Below are 18,752 nucleotides of genomic sequence, written 5' to 3'. Positions count from 1 at the left end.
CAATGCCTTGATACATCTCCCATGCTGAAAGAGTCACAAAACTGACTCCAGCCAGGTTATGACAAAGCGACCATACATCAGCATGACATAGGCTCCCTCGGGAAGTTTTCCTTGTGAGAATTACAAGCACACAACTGATAGAGCCACCGAGATAAAATGCTGCTATTGTGATCTGGCTTTTGTAGTTACCTCCAGCGCCCTTGCACACCCTCGCAGGTCTCCACCTCCTAGCAAGTCCTGGGACTGTCTTAAAGCATGGAATACCAAACCCCACAGCCGTGTGGTGAGCACTTCAAACACGACAGCACAAATTTTTACCCTCAAGAAGTTAAACATTCATAAAACTTCAGGAAGTTTGCTATTGCATTCTTCAAGCAACTTCAAGTGCGTTGTTGGTCGGGCAGACCGAGAAGCAGATTCCTTAGAAGTACAGGGAAGATGGTACTGAATTCTCCTTCTCAGAAGCAGCAGCTGAAGTTTCTTGCCACCACTGCTTCTGGTACAGCTCAGACTACATCTGAAGAAATTTACACTTCTGACTTCAAAATACATATTAAGGGAACAAAGCACTTCCACTTTGCAAGCACTTCTTTAGTTTTCCAAGTGAAGCTTACAGACTCCAGAGCATATTGTTCAAAGCAAGTCAAAGTGGACAACCTTAAACTTTATTCCTTCTGTTGATTTTATGATCAACACAGGCTATCTATAAGGGTGGAAGAGCTACATCTTCTTTTGCTACAGGGAAGCAGATATCAAATCACAAGGGAACGTGTAGCGCATCTAGTCATTTTATTGCTAGATCCCCATCTTTAAGAACAGTATGCCTTATGCTGTGAGGTTACTTACCACATGTTTCTTATGAAAACAGGGAGCCACCACTAGCAGAGACACTCACTAGTTGCAAAAGGCTGCAAGTAGTTGCACAAGGGCCCAAATCCATAACCAAGTCTGTCGTTTACATCATTAGTGTCTGTAATGAAATTCTCACAGGTGGATCAACACGTGCTGGCTCAATGAATGTTACCCCGTCACAGAGTGCTCCCACACATTTTTAGTACACTTAAGTGACAGTAGCCATCCAGTCTTATGCAAGTAGCTGCTCTGTTCATCTATATTAAGTAGAGGGTTCTAGATGTATTTTTCTGCTTAGAATATATACTGCTGGAAGAAAAGATGGACACTGCTTGACACTAAGTGCACACGAACCAGAAGAACCAGCGCTAGTTTTCCATAAAAATGCTTTATTTCTACTATACAATTCCCTAAGCAGTGTTTACTTAGCTCACCTTTGAGCAATACACAGTATGTTGCTGTACTGGCATTAAGTCCGCCTCAAATATTTCTTTCTACTTCCATGTCACTACTTGCAGCATCTTCGTGGTTGAACTGTCTGCCAACTTGCTTCAAGGAGTAAGACGAAGCTGCTCTACAGGTGAAAAAAGAATTGGTGGCAGTTCAACCCATACCAGCTCATTCTTTCACACCCTGGTCCATTGCTTTCGGCGTGCAGTGAAGATTTCCAACTCTTCCAAGGAGCACAAGCAGATAAATCAGTAACAACACCACAGAAAAAAATCTTGTGGCTGACTGAGATCTTTCAGACAGATTTCATTTGGCTCAACATCCAGCAAAAAAAAAAAAACTCAGCATCTTTTTAGGCATTTGTTCTTCAAAGGGAATTTATATTGCTAATTTTCTAGAATCTGGAAATAATCTGAACTCAAAAGCAGAAATGAAATGACTGACAGGCACGATGACGTGGGTGTGCATCAGCAGAATCTAGCAAAACCATAGGCCTCTGTTGACAGGGGTAGTGTCTTGGAATAGTCACTGAGGTTTGCTGTACCTTAGCACCAAAGAATTTTGAACACATTCCTACCTAATGCATAGCACAGCTTTTGTGTTCATTAAAAACAGGGCACAATTCAGATATACTTACACGTCATTAGGGACAGAATGCCCAACTCCACAAGAAGGAATCAATACCACTGCACAATAATGAGAAAACTAAGGAATCCAAATTATTAAATATGATTTTTATATTATTAAATATTATTTTCCAACCCTAAATATTGTAAGCTTTTATTTTCACTGTTAAGAAGGGCTCTTTGAAACAAGAATGAGAAGATTTAAGAGCTTTCAACACTTCAGAGAAAAAAATACAAAGAAAGCTTTACCTCCAAACACTAACATGATGCTAAATAACAAGGTTAAAAACTGCTGGCACAAGCTGAAAAAAAAAAAACAAAAAACAAAAAACAAAAAACAAAAAACAAAAACAGACATATGGAAATGTTATATAAAGACAGGACATTAAGTAGAATCACTTAATTACAGCTTATACTCAAGTAATCTCAGTGATACTTCCAGAACTACTGAAGAAATCGTAGTCCTTTAAAAAAAGAGAATTGGAGTAACACAGAATGACTGAAGAAATTCACAGCTCTACCCACTCTACTCTCAAAGGTCTTCAGAAGTTTAACTGATGAATGAAAATACTGTACAATTTTAGAGTATGATCTGATTTCATATCTTATATAAACAATCTTATAACCATGGAAAACCAGGGATTACAAAGCTGTGTTTAACTACCAACAAAGCCACATATTTTCATTTGAGTATCCTGCAAACATGATTCAATGCAATACAAAACAAAACCCATTCCTTCCTGTACTTAACCTGAATGGTATCAGTCAGGTTTCGCTGTTCAGTTCCTCTATGACTAAGCAATGGATTTTATAGATTACAGATCCTAGGTTTTGCAAGCTTTCACTCTATCATCAAGCAACTTGATGGATTTGGCTTTAGAATCCCAATGTCCATGCCTGTTTGTTTCAGACAAAATATCAAAAGGGTCTATTACAATATGATCACAATATGTCTTAATTTCTGATCTGCTTTCCTCCAGGTATGCTTACCGCATCCAATAACTAGTTTTACATGAAGCACGTACCTTTCCAACAAGGAAGAAGCAAAAGCAAGAAACGTTAAGCAATATGGAAAATAATAAGCTTGCCTTGGAACTTTGCTCTTAATGTTAACAGCTATTATTTCAGACTTTGCATGTTTTCTAGATTAAAAATCTACTGAATGTTTTGTTTCAAATTCTTTCAGAAAGATACATTCTGTCAGTTTTCAAGTAACTGTTACGCCTCTTTCCAGGACCTTGCTGAATTTTCAAAGTCCTCTTAATTAACTGGAATTCTGTCTCAACAGTCAGAGCAACAAGCTACAGAAGTTAAAAAAATAACCTTCTATTTACAGTGACTGTACCCATGTTTATAAAACCCAACACAACGCTGTCCCTATTCCCAATAGCACTGCACCATAAACTTCAGGCGGCTGCTTATTAAAATCTTAAGCTCTGCTTTTTTCCATCATCAGAGTTTTGGTCAATTCAGGAAATGGATCTGTGAACTTAAAGCAGATAAAAACAAAACATATTTGAAACTGTTACCTATATATGTATATTTTTTTAGCTCAAAAACAAAACACTGGAATGTGTTAGAGGTCATAAGGTGTTCCTGCTTTCCTTCCAAAACTGCAAGCTTTGAGTAGAAAGCGTGCAAGAATGGAAAATTCCTTTTGCTGTTAGTGTATGTTAAAGCCAGTTCTGCTTTTCAAAATGTGCAGCTACTTCATCATTCTCCTTCAGCCTCAACTTAGAGACTAATGGGAAAGAGAAATAACTCACAGAATATCCCTAAAAAGAGACAATCCTCTTGTGCTTTGCTACAATTCAATCACCATTTGAACATCTCCCATCAAACACTATAAAATGTCCACTACCCTCACCAGACACTATTTTCTTCAAAAGTAAAGTTAGATGAGACAGCTTACTTGCATGAGTCACAGCAGTAGAGAAAACTGATGTGCTCTGTTGCATACCAATAGTCAGGCTACTTTTCCAGGTCACAGTCTGTGTCCCCTGGCTTCAAATTCGAAAAGCAGACTGATTAATTTCAAATACAAGTATATATATAAAAAAAAATCACTGTTATTCCTCCAAGTTCTTGACTAGCTCTTCATTGTACTATAAATTTCAATACAAACAAGTGTAGACATCTTTTTGTTGCTCTTATTTCCATCCTATGTCCTTCTAATAAAATAGTAACCTAAGCCACAGTTTGACAAAAAATCAACTTATGTCCCCATGTTACTGCCAGATCCATTTCTCTAATCACAGGCAGTATTAGCCACTTTACTAATCAAACACTTCCCATTGTGAGATTATATTTTCTTTCAGTGGTTGAGGAATTTGCCATACTTTAATTAGTTAGGGCAGAAACTCCATTCCGCACATCAGCCTCAAACCCTCAATTTTGTTAAGTTTAAACTGCAATGGTTTGCCAAGTTCCAAGAAACAAATGAAGAAGTAAAATTAATAAATGTTTATGTTAAAAAGCAAAACTGGTAATTAAAAAAAACTAAAGACCCCTGTTTCAATAAAAGGAGTATATTTGACAGCACCCAGGATGTGCACACACATATATGCTTTATGTTGCTTGAATTAAACAACTCTGAAAGTGCACAACTACTGAAGATTTAATCAAGAACAAGTCCTATGAGGATATCCTCCCTGCTAACCGTTTTGTAGGCTTGGGGCTTTAAGCAGATGGGTGTCAAGGAAAAAGGACAGAGGCCATGTAGGCCAAATTGCGAATGGCTGACAAAGGTAAAAAAGACATGGAGCTAGGGATAAAAATAGCATGGTAAGGGAAACTGCTAAAGAAAGACTGCCTGTTCAAGCGCAGAACAATGGCCAGATGAGAACAAGGGAAAGAGACTCCGGGGTAAGAAAGAGATAAAACTGGAATAGGTTAAAGGAAATTCAGAAAAAAATAGGACCAAGCATTGGAAAGAAGCAGCATCTACAACATGCTCCCTCCACAACCTGGAGTTCTTGAATCCAAACATAAAGAGACACCTAAATCTGGTGGGCAAGGTACCCCAGTCCTCCTCTAGTGTTATTCCCCCCAACAGGAATACAACAACCTGTGGTTGCTCCTGCTAGTTTGGAAAACTGCAGTTTGGGTGATAAAGTCACATGGATTCCAGCAGGATGCCACGTCTTTCATCTTCTCTCAGAAATAAGGAAAAGCAAATAACCACACAAAACTCATCAGGGGAATATCAAATTTGCAGCACAATTCTCTGCAGAATGATCTGAGAGTTAAGTAATGAAGAGCTACAAGTACAAGCCTAGCCCACCCTCCTCACAAGCACATGGTGTAACGTTGCAAACCTCATGGCCAAACAGTACATTTTCTCCTCCCTCTCACTGATGTAGGGCAAAAGAGAAGTACAGTCCAGTGCCTGAAGCCTGTAACTCTGTAACTTGTTTTGGGTGGGCTGTTTTTGTTGTTGTTTTGGGGGGGGGGGGGGGGGGGGGGTGGAAGGGAGCTGATTTTCAAGACACTGACCTCAATTGCAGATGCTTTAAAAGGCCGAAGGCAGTCTCACCATTACCAGTGAAATGTATCCCTGAAGAATTTTCCTTGAAATGTTTTGCAACAATCCACATCTAGATGCAGCCTTCCAAGAAGAATTTAAGTTAGGGCTGGAACTGATACAAAAAAGTTCAACAAGTCAGAAATCTAAAAGAAAACTTTTCAGCCTTTTCAGCCTAAAACCATTTACCTAATCAGTACTCCCTAGGGTTAAGTGTTACGAATAGGTAAAATATATATATATTTTTATACATATATCAAAACAAGCTGCATAAGGAGGTCCTCACAGAACCTTCTCCAGACCTTAAATAGAAGAGTGATTATTCTTTGATAAACAGAGTGATAATACTTATGATAAATAGAAGTAAAAGTGACTGAAAACTGCAGTTGGCACCGATCAAATATGCCATAAAATTCCATGCATTTAGACAAAATGTGAAGTGTCATTACTTAATTCAGTGTTCATTTAGTGAACGTATTCTCCTCAATGTTCGTATTTGAGGTATTCTTTGTAGTCAAAAAATTAAAACAAGCAAAAATTTTTCTTCTTAGTAGGATCTTATTAGCAGTGTCCGTTTTGTCTTCAGAAGATGGTTGGATGCATTTTTTTGAAATTATGAAATGAAGATCTGGATTCGGATTGCTCCCTCATGAAAATTCAGGAGTTGTAACTGCTGATCTCCTATTTTCTCAAATTGCTTCCATACTTCAAATTAATTTTCCCTGCAAGGCAGCCGGACTACAGTCTGTAAGTCACTGCTGGGTGTGTGACTGTATACCACGACGTTGCCACTCCCTGCTGCTCATCTCCACTCCCACTAATCGGTTAATTAAATTGCTCATGCAACATTTCACCAGTCATTTTCCACCAAAATAAACTAGGTTGCTAAAGACCTACTGCTTGCAGCACTGGATTTAGGATGGAAAGTCTATGCTAGCCCGACACCTTTAGTGTTGGGGTGTGGCGGGGTAATTGTACCAGCCACTGATACAACATACTGGAGCAAACAGTAACCTCCAATTAGTGCCAGTGATGTGCAGGTGAGGAAACTACATTTTTAAGTTTGGCTGCAGTGGGAACAAAACATGCTCCCTTCATTCTGCTGAAACTTCTATCCTATGCTGTCATCTTAGAAGACGATGGTGAACCATAAATTCACTACCAGTCTTCCAGCCACTGACACTACATTTCTGTGAAGGAATTGTGCCTAGGTCATTTCTTGTAAAGAGAGAAGGTCTCATAGGTGAAGTGGTAATTATAATTACTGTGGCAACAAGGAGTAGCGGAAACTACCCCTTGTTTTGTTCAGCCCCGGGCAGAGCAGGCTGAGGGGAGGCCTCATGGCGGCCTGCAGCTCCCTCACGAGGGGAGCGGAGGGGCAGGCGCTGAGCTCTGCTCTCTGGGGACAGCGACAGGACCCGAGGGAACGGCATGGAGCTGGGACAGGGGAGGGTCAGGCTGGGGATTAGGGAAAGATGCTGCACCCAGAGGTGGTCAGGCACTGGGACAGGCTCCCTGGAGCAGTGGTCACAGCACTGAGAGCACTGGAGTTCAAGAAGCATTTGGACACCGCTCTCAGACACAGGGTTTGATTTTCAGGTGGTCCTGTGTGGAGCCAGGAGTTGGACTTGACAATCCTTGTCGGTCTCTTCCAACTCAGGACATGCTGTAATTCCATGATCCATCATAAATGGAAGGAAATTCAAGTGGTCAGCAAGGACATGTGTTTTGGCTATAAAATCTATTTCCTTAGGAAGCTTTATTGCTAACAAATGTTTCAAATCTCACAGATTCATATGTCAGGTTGACCTTTCAAATAAGAAGTCTACATTAGTTGGTTTTGTTTTTTTCTTTTACTCAGCACTCAAGTGCTGACAGCCCGTCTGCCTCTATTAATCTCTTTTAATTTTCTGAGGCACTGAGAGCATCTGCACACTTTAAGTAGGTAGTAGGGCTTAATTTTATGAAAAGACATCCAATTGTGCATTTCCACTCATAATTTAGGAAAAATGCTGGAGATAGACAAGCATGAACCATCATTTTCTAATATGAAGAAGGATTTACTCCTGAGTGAATTGCACAATTATATAGCCTTTTAAGACATACTCCCTCACGTTTTCCATATATTTGGTCTTATAGTCTTTTTAGTAAAGTAACAAAGTGTTTGCCACCACAGTATTTCAGCACTTCGGTATCATGTCTGTTTCACGAGAAACAGAAACTTATGAACATAAGGAAATAACGTTTTTCCTAGACAACACCTGAGACTGAAGCAAAGATGTCATACAATTGTGTACAGCACACAATTTGTGGCAAAATAGGCAATTCATTTAGTAAATCTCCCAATTTCCAACATTTTCAGTTTCTCCCTTGTTTCTCACAGGGTTCTGTGTTAAAGCTTTCTAAGTTCAGACTCATCATCTGCTTCACAAAACCGAAACAGCTCCAAAGCCACATGTCTCTCCACCCTCACATTTTAATCACATTTGACATAGTAGGTCATGTCTACGCTGTTTTTTAAGATGAGGATTTCCTTAATCAGCCAGAAGACATTCAGTTGAGCAACAGAAGTCTTGCCTTGCACCCCTCCCTAACATCAGATTGAGCAATCAGAGAAACTCCTCAGGTCTCCCAGGTGTCAGGAAATGCACAGCCCTCCTCCCTGCTCAGGACAGCAACCTCCCCCAGCAGTCAGGAAAAACAAGATGTTTCCAGAAGGTAGCCTGTAGAAACAAAATTTATTTTGCTAATAAAATCAATGTAGTCTAAATTTTACAAGCAGAGGAGCAAGTTGTTGGGTTTTACTTTTATAAAACGGGAAAAGGAAAAAAGTAGGAAAAACAAAAATTCTTGCACACGCTAAAAATACATAGTTTAAGGCAGGAGGGAAAGTTTACTCTACGCTTTAAATTCTGCCCTGACAGTTTAGGGGAAAATAGAAATAACTTTATGGCATTAGAGCTGCATTTAAGAGAATTCAGAATATATCTGACATCTCCTAGCCTCATAAAAAGACACTGTTTCTTAATTTTACAGAAGCCTTACTATTTCAATATAAAGGCACTTCAGCAAGCATTGTCATGTAAAAAACAGATTACAAATTGTTTAATAGCTCCTAATTATGGAAGTGTATGTTTCTCTTAAATCTTGACAAAACTATTATAAACATTAACTACATTTAACAGATGCATAAAGCTAAGTTTTCTCTGTTAAGATGATAACATTCTTTCCACATATAAACACCCAACAAAACACTACCTTATGTCAACACAGTATGTTTACATCTTTCTTCTACGTAAATTAATGACTGTGAAAGGAATGTTTTGCTATTCCATAAAAAAAAAGCAACTGAAAACATCTCATAAGAAAATCTAATGTGCTCCTTTCTTCCAGATCAACAAAATGTGTATATATAGAGGAAAGAAAATAATTTACATACTGTAATGATTTCATTCTACCGAATCCAAATAGTTATGAGGAGTTGGGGTATTGGTTGCATCAGACATCAGCCAGTTAGACACCCACAAACTCATTTTTGCATCTAATTTGTTTAAGAAAATTAACAGTGATGACTAACTGATACTGTGTAGGATGTGTTTCGCTTCCTTTACTACGAAATCATGTTTCTATGATACTATCCTAAACAATTAGTGCTTTTACTGAAAAAATATACAGCTTCCAAATTGTTACCCCCAACAGTATTTTTTTTTTCTACAGTATTCATTGAACCAAGTTTTGCTGGAAGTTTTCACAGCAAGTGTATAACAAAGTATGTTTGATCTCAAGAGACAGAAAGAATCCAAAATACTCTGGTTTTCACAGCTTTGTGAAGGGATTTTTAGAACATTTATCTGCTTTACTGAAGAGAAAAAGTACGGAAGCTACAATTTAAGACATTTTTAAGTACCTATTCTTCAATTTCAAACCAATTTATCTTAATCCATGTTCCCCACTGATGGTTCTTGACTTTAGCTATTGAAACTTCAGTGCAAGTCCATTACAAACAGAATATAATGGACGCACTGAGAATTAACTTAAAACAAAATCCAGAGCCTTTTCTTCTAAGCTGCGCTAATATTTAGATACCTTTCCACTAAAAAAGCATAAAGTTCATAAATTTCCATTAAAAAAGGTTATCACAGAATCACAGAATCATCTAGGTTGGAAGAGACCTCCAAGACCACTGAGTCCAACCTCTGACCTAACACTAACCAGTCCTCCACTAAACCATATCACTGAGCTCTACATTTAAACGGCTTTTAAAGACCTCCAGGGATGGTGACTCAACCACTTCCCTGGGCAGCCTGTTCCAATGCCTCACAACCCTCTTGGTATTATGCTACAGTGTTATGCTACACTTTAAACAAGACCAAATGGAATACCATCTCACACATGATCAAGAGCACTCTCACAATCTCTTCCAAACTGATCAGAGATAACCACCTCTCTACTATTACCATAACACTAAATACCCCATTGTTCTGGATGACACACACGGCAAGGACTAAACCCCTACGTAGACAAACAACTCAAAACTCTGTACAGTAATAGTCTAAATTTCAGAAACAAGGTCAGCAGAATAACTACGAGCCCAGAGCAAGGAAAGTATGAGAATTAAGGCCACCTACATCCACAGTGAAGACCCTTCCTTCATCATGATCCATCTCACCCAGTTAGAAAAAATAACTGTAGGGAGGGATGGAACTGCCCTGTCACTGCCCAAAGGGATACAGCCTCTCAAGCACTGCAGCAGAGATCCCTGTATTTTCCCCACTCCCAACTTGCAGTCACTATTTTTCTGTACTTTGTACTACTCTTTGTCCTTTGGAGCACTCACTAAGTACAATTCTTTAGAAACTTGGTATGTAAGAAACACGACAACATATTTCCTAACCCATATATCAGGGATGATGGATGTGGGTAAATAAGTAGAAGAATTCAAACAGTACAAAGAATTTAATAATTTAGAAACTGAGAGAAAGATTTAACGGAGGAGAAAACTGGCCTGGTGGCAGAGGGAAAGTCCCCCTTTGGAGAGGGAGTGAGGCAAAAGTACGGAAACACAGGACATGAACCCTTCCCCTCAGTGCCAACACTATCATGCCTTTCCTCAAAATCTTTAAAGCATTCAGTCGACTTGGCCATTTCACCAGGGGTCAGAAGAACTTGGAAATAACCACCTCTGTTCTACTGTCAAACACTCTCCTCCACGTGTTTCTGCTTTAAGATCCAACCTAAGAATTGTGTCCCTGACAAAAGCTATCTGGTTTCTTGAAGCAGTAATTGGTTGCATTTCCAGCATTTACCAAACAGCTGGCTCAATCTCTTTTGGGGAGCTGGGCACCCCACAGCGACCCTCAGGTACCTGCAAAAGGCCAGTGAAAAGATCCCCCAACAACTTGTTAACGCTGCAGAAACCATTCTCTTATCTTCCTGACCTGACCTGTGCTTACCACAATGCTCTGAATTGCTTAGAGACTGAATACTGATACTGCATTAACTCCCAGGGTGGGAGCCAGGGGAAAGAAACTCTCTCCTACCTTCACAAGCGTCATCGTCCTTGGTAGCTTACGATTCTCCCCGGATTAGCTTGATAAATCAGACTGAAAAGCTACATTCCTGTCATGTTCAGAAACAACAGTACAATCAGAGAAGTGTTTTTCCAATAGTTTTGGGCTTAGCTCCACACACAGCAAATACAGAGACAATAATCTTGCTTGAGTGTCTGTCATCTTACTACAGGTTCCTAAGTAGGCATCCAGGTATGCACTGAAGAAGCACATGTTTCCTCTGCTCACACGGCTGACAGCAAATGACAGACACCTTCAGAAAGCAATCTGAGCACATAAGTCATGTTTAATTTAAACACTATAAACCATTTTCCAAAGATAGCTACTTCTCCTAAAAATCCAGCTTAAGTCTTGGAGAACTCCGCCAGAAATGTGCTGTTTGGCAAAGCATACCATAAATAAAGGACAGAAACACTTTCTACGAGTACAGTAAGCTGATTTTAACTTACTTAAAATCTTCTTAACTTACTTAACTTACTTAAAATCTTCCAGTTTTTAATTTAAAAACTGGTTCAAAATTTCTGGTAGTTTCCTACCATGGAATGAAGTAGTAAGAAATTCAACAAACCTTAAATTACATCTCACTCTGATTTGACTGTATTTGTAGAGTTACAAAAAATAAACGATTTAGACTACTAATATCTACCCCAGAGTGGCAATGCTATTTATTTCCAAAACAAAAAAGCTTTTTCAAAATAGCATTATATGTCCGGTGTTTAACCTTTAAGAAACTAAAAATATTGTCCTGTGTGGAATTAGAGAGCTTTCTGTTTCTTACCCTAAGAAAAAAAAAAAAAAAAGTGAAAAAAAAAAAGAAAGGTTTCCTAAGTTATGGAGAGAGGCATCAGTATTTTTCCTTACAGATGCATACAAAAATCTCCAGTTGACCTCACGTCAAATAGGCTCAAAACACTGACAACAGAAAGCAATTCTGCACAGATTAAGCGGGTCAAATCTCAACATAAGTGTGTTGTTTTTTACTTTACCTCTCCTGGGATACTTCACGCACGGTGTCACTTAAATGTACAGCAAGCAAAAATTCTGCTGAATGTCTGGGACCTGCCTCAAACTTGTGTAGCAAAATGACCCACAGAACTAGATGTACATATGTATTAAGTATTCTCTGTAGAGATTACAGATGTGTAACAAGACTAAACACAAACAGCTTTCCTGGAGAAAAAAAAGCACAGGTACGTGATGTAATATTGGCTTAGTTACTACTACACGGTTGTTTCCTCTAATCTATTCACAAGTAGGTTTCACTTCCCATTTACCTTGCTCTTTCCACACTCCCATACTTTAAATATTCATTAAGCAGAAGAACACACAATGAATTGAGCTCTACTGGAAAAAAACAAACAAACAAACAAACATACATACACAGTCTATTGAGTAAAACATATGCACAACCACCACACAAACCCACATTGTTTTTTCCTCTTAAAAAAATAACAAACAAAACCAAACATGATGGATAACTAGGTAATAAATGGCATTACTGGCAATCCGCTGACAACAGCGAGCTATAACTAGAGGTCTCTTGCTGGTCTTTTATTTTTATGCTAATGTCTACCATAGCATCCAAAATTCATACTGAAAAGTAGCAGCAGACACTAAAAACAAAAGAAGTTTAAACCGTAAATAGACCACATGAATAAACATTCAGATAGGCAGCTCTGCAGCCTAACTCCTATTGCAATAACTGTTCTCACAAACCCACCGATTCTTCTGCCAGACTCAACAGACGTGAATGTTTTTGTTTATGTTCGTTTTTAACTAGAAAATTGCGATGGATTTGACAGCTTCTGCCTAAGTAGCTAGAAGTGGGAAAAGCAGAAGAGAGAGGAGCAATTTGGAAGCAGCCAGTACAGCCAAAAGTGTGCTTGCTGCACGGAAGCTTCTCAGGTGTGCTTTGAAAGGAAGCATCCTGACTGTTTTTTGTCCTGACAGGTAAACGTAAAGGAAAACTGCAGTTTCAGTACTGCAAGCACAGCAACCATTTCTTAAACAACGCTCCCACACTGCTGTCTTCTACGTTTGTAACTGAACTGACTTGAAACTCTGCAAGTCACAGCCTTTTAACTCATCCTCTCATTTCAAGCTGTTGCACAGTTTGCAGACCACATCTCACAACATCCAAGATAGCCTTGAGATGGAGCTTCCAATACCAGTGCCACTTCAGCTGTTGATGCTCTCACCAAGACAAACCTCCCTGAGCTTCAGCCTTCCAAAGCTGGGCCACTCGGAGCACACAGGAGCACGGAGGGCACCGTGCTGCCAGCAAGTGAAGTAAGAGCAGAGCTCACCTCTCTCAACAGCCGCTGAAGTGCTAAAAGGGACACAACACTCAAACACGAAGAGTTTCTGTGACATTGAAAAAAGCACCAAACTGCTAAGGACAAAGAAAAGGGATAAATAGCAGCATGGTACTATTTTAATCCCCAAATATGCGTCCTGATATATAAGCATTTCCTGCAATTTCTCAGTTATCAAACTTAACACAAAGAAAAGGCCCAATCTTTCTCAAAAGACAGACACCTCTCATCAGTTAAGAAACTGAACAGAGCTTTAAAAGAAGCATCAAATGTCATTTGAAGCATTTTTTTTTTTTAATTGCTGGTTAAAATGTGTGTTTGAATCAGCCCATACAGCTGAGGAATTTTATTTGCTGCTGTTGATCACCAAAGGAATATGGGTAGAAAACAAAAACGATGAACGTCTTCACATATTATCTTTTTAGACCTGAAGACAGGAATGAAAATTTTGCAGGATATGGGGCACTAGATTAGAACTCTACTCCTCAGCCACAGTACAATGGCTCTTAATTTACCCATCAGCTCCTTACACAAATGACTGCATTTATGTGAAGAGGCCAGTAATTTCCAGGGATTACCACTAAATACTGGTTTTCTGGATACCAAACGTCACAGTCAAGTTTAAGAATTGTCTATGAGCAAATAGCTAACCTGAGGGAGACAACTGCTATTTAAATCAAAACTGGATGTTTTCTAATATATCTGTACACAGCACCACTGAAGCTCTCTCCCCTCCCATGCAGTACAATGCAAGCACTTGCTCTTAGTTTTATGCTTACGGCCAAAGGGTAAGGAATTACTTAAATGAAAACAGTCATAATTTCACTCACTACTAAAATAAGAAATTGATACAAATCACATGGAGGAGTCCTGCGTCCAATTAAGAGAGTAGCATTCCTGTAGACAATTTAAATAATTATTAGGTTAAACAAACTCCCATTGACACCTAACCATAGGCAGGAACACGTTAGGAAAGTACAATGGAATTAAGAGAAATAAACAAGTCTGTCTGATAGTGCTGCTTCTTGAAAGACAGCACCTCCAGCTGGGGCATGAATTCAGCACTGATTCAGGAGACAAGAACTCTATCTGCTAAATCAACAACACGTCTTGCAACAGTCCAGGTTTCACTTGGAAATCTTGCCGAAATACCAGCCAAGCCCAGCCTTGATTAGCCTGCAGTGAGATCATAGCTTGAGGAGGTATGGCTGTAGGCCCTTGTAAAGCTGGTACTGAAGAGGAATTTATTCAAATGATACATCGTTCCTTCTTCAAATGCATGCACTGTACTTTTTCTTACTTTCTAGTGTAAGAAGGTTAATGCTGACTGCAGGACAGCTTCAGAGTTCTTAAGCCTATGGCTGGTACAGGAAGAGAAATGACTTTCTGTCCATCACCCATGATCAATGCTGTGATTGACACTACAAGTTGTGCATCCCAGATAAGGCTCATTTTAAAGTAAAAGTAATCAAGATAACGCAGGTATGGGAGGCTTTCACAAGACTCAGGGTTGAGCACCCTGACTTTTCATTTTCATTAGTTCCAGTAAGACCTTCCCATTCAGGGTTTGTTTCTTTAAAAAGACTAAGCAAAGTGAGATCCACGTCTTGTGAGACTTCTCATTAAACTCCTCAAAGTAGTCATCTCACCTTCTGCTGAAACACACGCATTGCTATAAAAAGCAAGTCCTTCCTTTCAAGACGCCAATTTAGGCATGAACAAGCTGCCTTCGGGCAACTTTTTGGAACGGTATCGCACACGCAGGCAGAGATCACAAAAAATGTAAAGCCCTTTTAAAGGGACATGTAAAGAACAGTAAGCGACAAAACGCTGAAAGATTATTTTTTTTCTGAAATACAAGCAACACCACTCGCACGTGGGTGGGGCGAGTTTTAGACCAGCTACGTTTAAAGCTCGAGCAAGCCATATCATGCACCGCTTTCTTCTGCGCCTCTGCAGCAACCACAGGAAGAGGCAAAATGGGAAGAGGCTTTCGGCTGGCAGGTGAATGTGATATTCTGCCTACCTGTCCCAGGACCTTCCCTCCGAGTCCCGTCTCGGTGTCGGGGAGCCAGGGAGCCCGCTCCCCGAGGGGCACGGCCTGTTAGCAGCAGCAGCAGCAGCAGCAGCAGCGTGACTCCGGGCTGACCTCTCTCCGCACCGCGCTGCCTGCGTGCGGCATTTTTGCTCCCGACATTCCAGTGGCTGCACACATGCTTATCTCCCTGCTGGGACTGAAAACATAGATTTTCTCCTGCTTAACCTGCCTCTCCCTCGGCTATTATTGGCAGTTTGGCGGATCAAAGGACGCTATTAGCTTGAAACCTAGTCAATTTAAACTAGAAATTCCCAAATCGGTTTTGCAGCTCTTCTTGCCCTGCTGCCCCCCGTGGTACTCGTTACAAAAACATTTCCCTTCCTGTTAGCAAGTGAAATGGCCACATGACCAGGGAAACTAACATCCAAGGAGTTTGCTGTGCAAAAATCGCTGCAAAATGCCCAGCACAAGTTTGTTCACTGATTTTTCAACTACAGTATTTTCTGGTGCTGCTTTTTACAGACAGTTCTGGTGGGCGTCCCATAGAGGGTAAAGACAGCAGGAAATATTTACACCACAGACTTCCCGACATTTACATAAAGGTGCAACTTTCTTCAAAGGCTGACCTTGCTTTAGAGATGGTGGTAGGCATGGAGACGGGCAGAGTTTCAGAAATCCCCCTTAAGTAGCTGCTATCTGAAACTCCATTCGCACCTTGTCACATTCCTCTCCTTAAAAAGCAGCACTCCACCTCATACATCTTCACTTCCCCAGTACAGCCCGGGACTTGATGAGACAGAGCTTAATACTCAGCTCACACTCAAGCACAGTATGAATCCACAAAATAAGAGTTGTTCCATGGGTATTTTGAGGTATTTTTGTGTCCAAAACAGCCACCAGTGTACCCAATAGGGGATGGAGCTTGCAATGGCAGGGGAGGACGTAGCGATGAACTGGCGTTCCCCTTCTCTGTGACAGCCCAGAAATCCACACTTTAACTCAGGAAGACTCAGGTTCAGGACTCTCTTCAGCCAAAAAGAGAGCAGCTTTACATCTCCACTGCAAGAAGGGACGTTTTTAATCACCTGGTACTAATTTATTCTTTCTAGTGGTTTTCCACCCCTAGAAGCTGTACAGAAAAACAAAACACAACACACACCAAGATGGGTGAGCGAAACCCAGTGGAAGATTTTGCACTTAAAGAATTTGGAGTCTGGGGGATGCCAGTGATGCAAAGCTTCAGTCCAGTTTCAAAACTCCTCTTTATACTTCCATCCAAAAACCGCAAGTGAAAACGTACTCCAAAACCTTAGACCCAAGGACAGGATCCCAGCTGTACCTTAGTCCAAGATCACGAATGATGGACCCGAATTTCTCTTCCGCACAATGAAATGGTTTCAGGAGGTATCAAGGCTGTGGTTCCACATAACCATGCCTTGGGTAGCAGACCCACTTGAAAAGGTTCCCATTCCCAGACACTTCTTTACACCTACCACGGCCACATCCTCATGCCACAAATATTTAAAGCTTGTTACTTAATACCTAGGCAACAATATGAATAAGTACCCCTGAGCAGTAGCACTTGTTAGCCATTACCAGAATTGTGGAATTATTTGATTTGGCACTTGATAGCTACTAGATGCAGAGTAAGTAGCTCTTTTCTCCTTTCCTCACATGCTTCCAGTTTTTATACTCTGTAATTCAGGATACTGGTAAGAGGCCAACAGATGCACAGTCACTTTTCAGCATATGCATCTGTTGACATAGACTGTTGTATTTTGGAAAACAGCAGTAGGGAAGAGACCTAGAAAAAGCTGATCTAAAAAGACCTAACTTGGAGAGCCATCAGTAAAATATCACCAGGAGTGGAAGAAGGGAACCAACTGGAAAGCCCTCATTGAAACAAGCTAAAAAGCAGTAAGAACAGAATAATTCCTGCTGTGGATAAAGCAGGACTGGCTGACCTCTGACACTCTTTATGTACTTCCAAAATGAGAACAAGCAGAATTCACCGGACCTGTAGGCCAAGTGCATATATTTCCTACAAATCCTGAGCAAAATGTTTTTCTAATGTGGATTTTTCTCAGTTCCACATGGATCCGTTTTAATGTGTTTTTGATTGCGCGACAAGAAAGCCCTCTTAACAAAACCCACCAGCTATTGGGACGGGGATCCTTGAGTCAAAACACACCCAGATGAAAAACGTTTCCCAGAAAACACGACGGATCATTTTAACTCACGCCCAACATACCCAGCAAGGTCAGACCTGCGAGTATAAAAGGGCACTAAAAAAAAACACCACGAAAAGCAGCGCATACCTACCCAGGAGCCTCCCTCTCCCGGTCGGTCTCTGGATTTGGTCACCATCCACAAGACCTTTTGTTCGGAGGGCTGGGATGCAGGAGGTCACCCTCGCTGCTCTGCTCGGGCAACAGCAGCGGAGGAAGCCCGGGGTCAGCACCGGGGGGCTTCAGCCTCGCACCCTCCTTCCTCCACCAGACGGATGGAGCCGGGAGGGCCCCCACCACCCTGCCAATTTCTGCACCCCATCACAAACAGGGATGTAACTTCGGGCTGCGGGGCTGTGCAGCAGCACACTGCGCCCTCGGAGCTGAAGCCGAGCTGCGAGGCTGGCTTGGCGCTGCCACCTGTTGCCCCAGCCCCTCTCCCTGCCCTCCCCAGCCCCCCCGGCGGAGGGGCGAGGTGCCGGGGAGCCCCCAGAGCAGCACCAGCACCTGCCCCCGCTGCCGGCGCCCAACATGGAGGCGGCCGGAGCCCCCCTGCCCTCGCCGCGCCTCACCTTGGTGATGATGAGGGGCTCGCCGTGCTCCCGGCCGCCCTTCAGGGTGAAGCCCCAGGGCGCCCCGCCGCTCAGCAGCACCTCCACCAGCCGGTAGCCCTCGGCCGCCCGCGGCTCCACCATCACCACCAGCGGCCCCGGCTCCACCAGCGCGGCGCCCAGGCGCGGGTCGCCGCCGGGCAGCCGCTCCCGCCCGCTCCGCAGCCCCACGTCCTCCATGCCGGGGCCGGGCACGGAGCCGGGCACGGAGCACGGAGCTGGGGCCGGGGCTCCGCTGCCTCTGCCGGCCGCTCCCCGGGGCCAGCCAGCCCGCCGAGCCCCCTAGCCGCCCCGCAGCGCCGGCCCCATCGGCGGCGGGCGGGCTGCCCCCTCCCTCCTTCCCCGCCCTCCTCCTCCTCCTCCTCCTCCTCCTCCTCCTCCTCCCCGGCAGCCCGCTGTATTGTCTCACGCCGAGGCCGGAGCCCAGCAGCGGGGGGCCGGCTCCAACTTGCGGCAACTTGGCGGCGGGACGCCCGCGGGAGGCTCCCCCCCCTCTCGCCCCGAAAGCAGCGCGACCCCCGCCGCCCGCTGCCTGCTCC

General features: G+C 42.2%; 1 protein-coding gene across 2 annotated transcripts in view; it reads right to left on the bottom strand.

Moving 5' to 3' along the window:
• The window catches only part of SHROOM2 (shroom family member 2), a 124,434-nt gene extending 106,037 nt beyond the window's left edge, over window positions 1-18,397 (bottom strand). For both annotated transcript variants that reach the window (XM_068682600.1, XM_068682609.1), the window contains exon 1: window positions 18,175-18,397. In XM_068682600.1, the coding sequence (XP_068538701.1) occupies window positions 18,175-18,393 (219 nt within the window). In that variant the 5' untranslated portion in view covers window positions 18,394-18,397. The remainder of the gene's footprint in view (window positions 1-18,174) is intronic.
• Window positions 18,398-18,752: the final 355 nt, after the last annotated feature.

This window comes from Anas acuta, chromosome 1, assembly GCF_963932015.1.
Source record: "Anas acuta chromosome 1, bAnaAcu1.1, whole genome shotgun sequence".
NCBI classification, from domain to species: domain Eukaryota; kingdom Metazoa; phylum Chordata; class Aves; order Anseriformes; family Anatidae; genus Anas; species Anas acuta.
The sequence above is the reverse complement of the archived record's forward strand: the minus strand, read 5'-3'. Positions and strand labels throughout refer to the sequence as shown.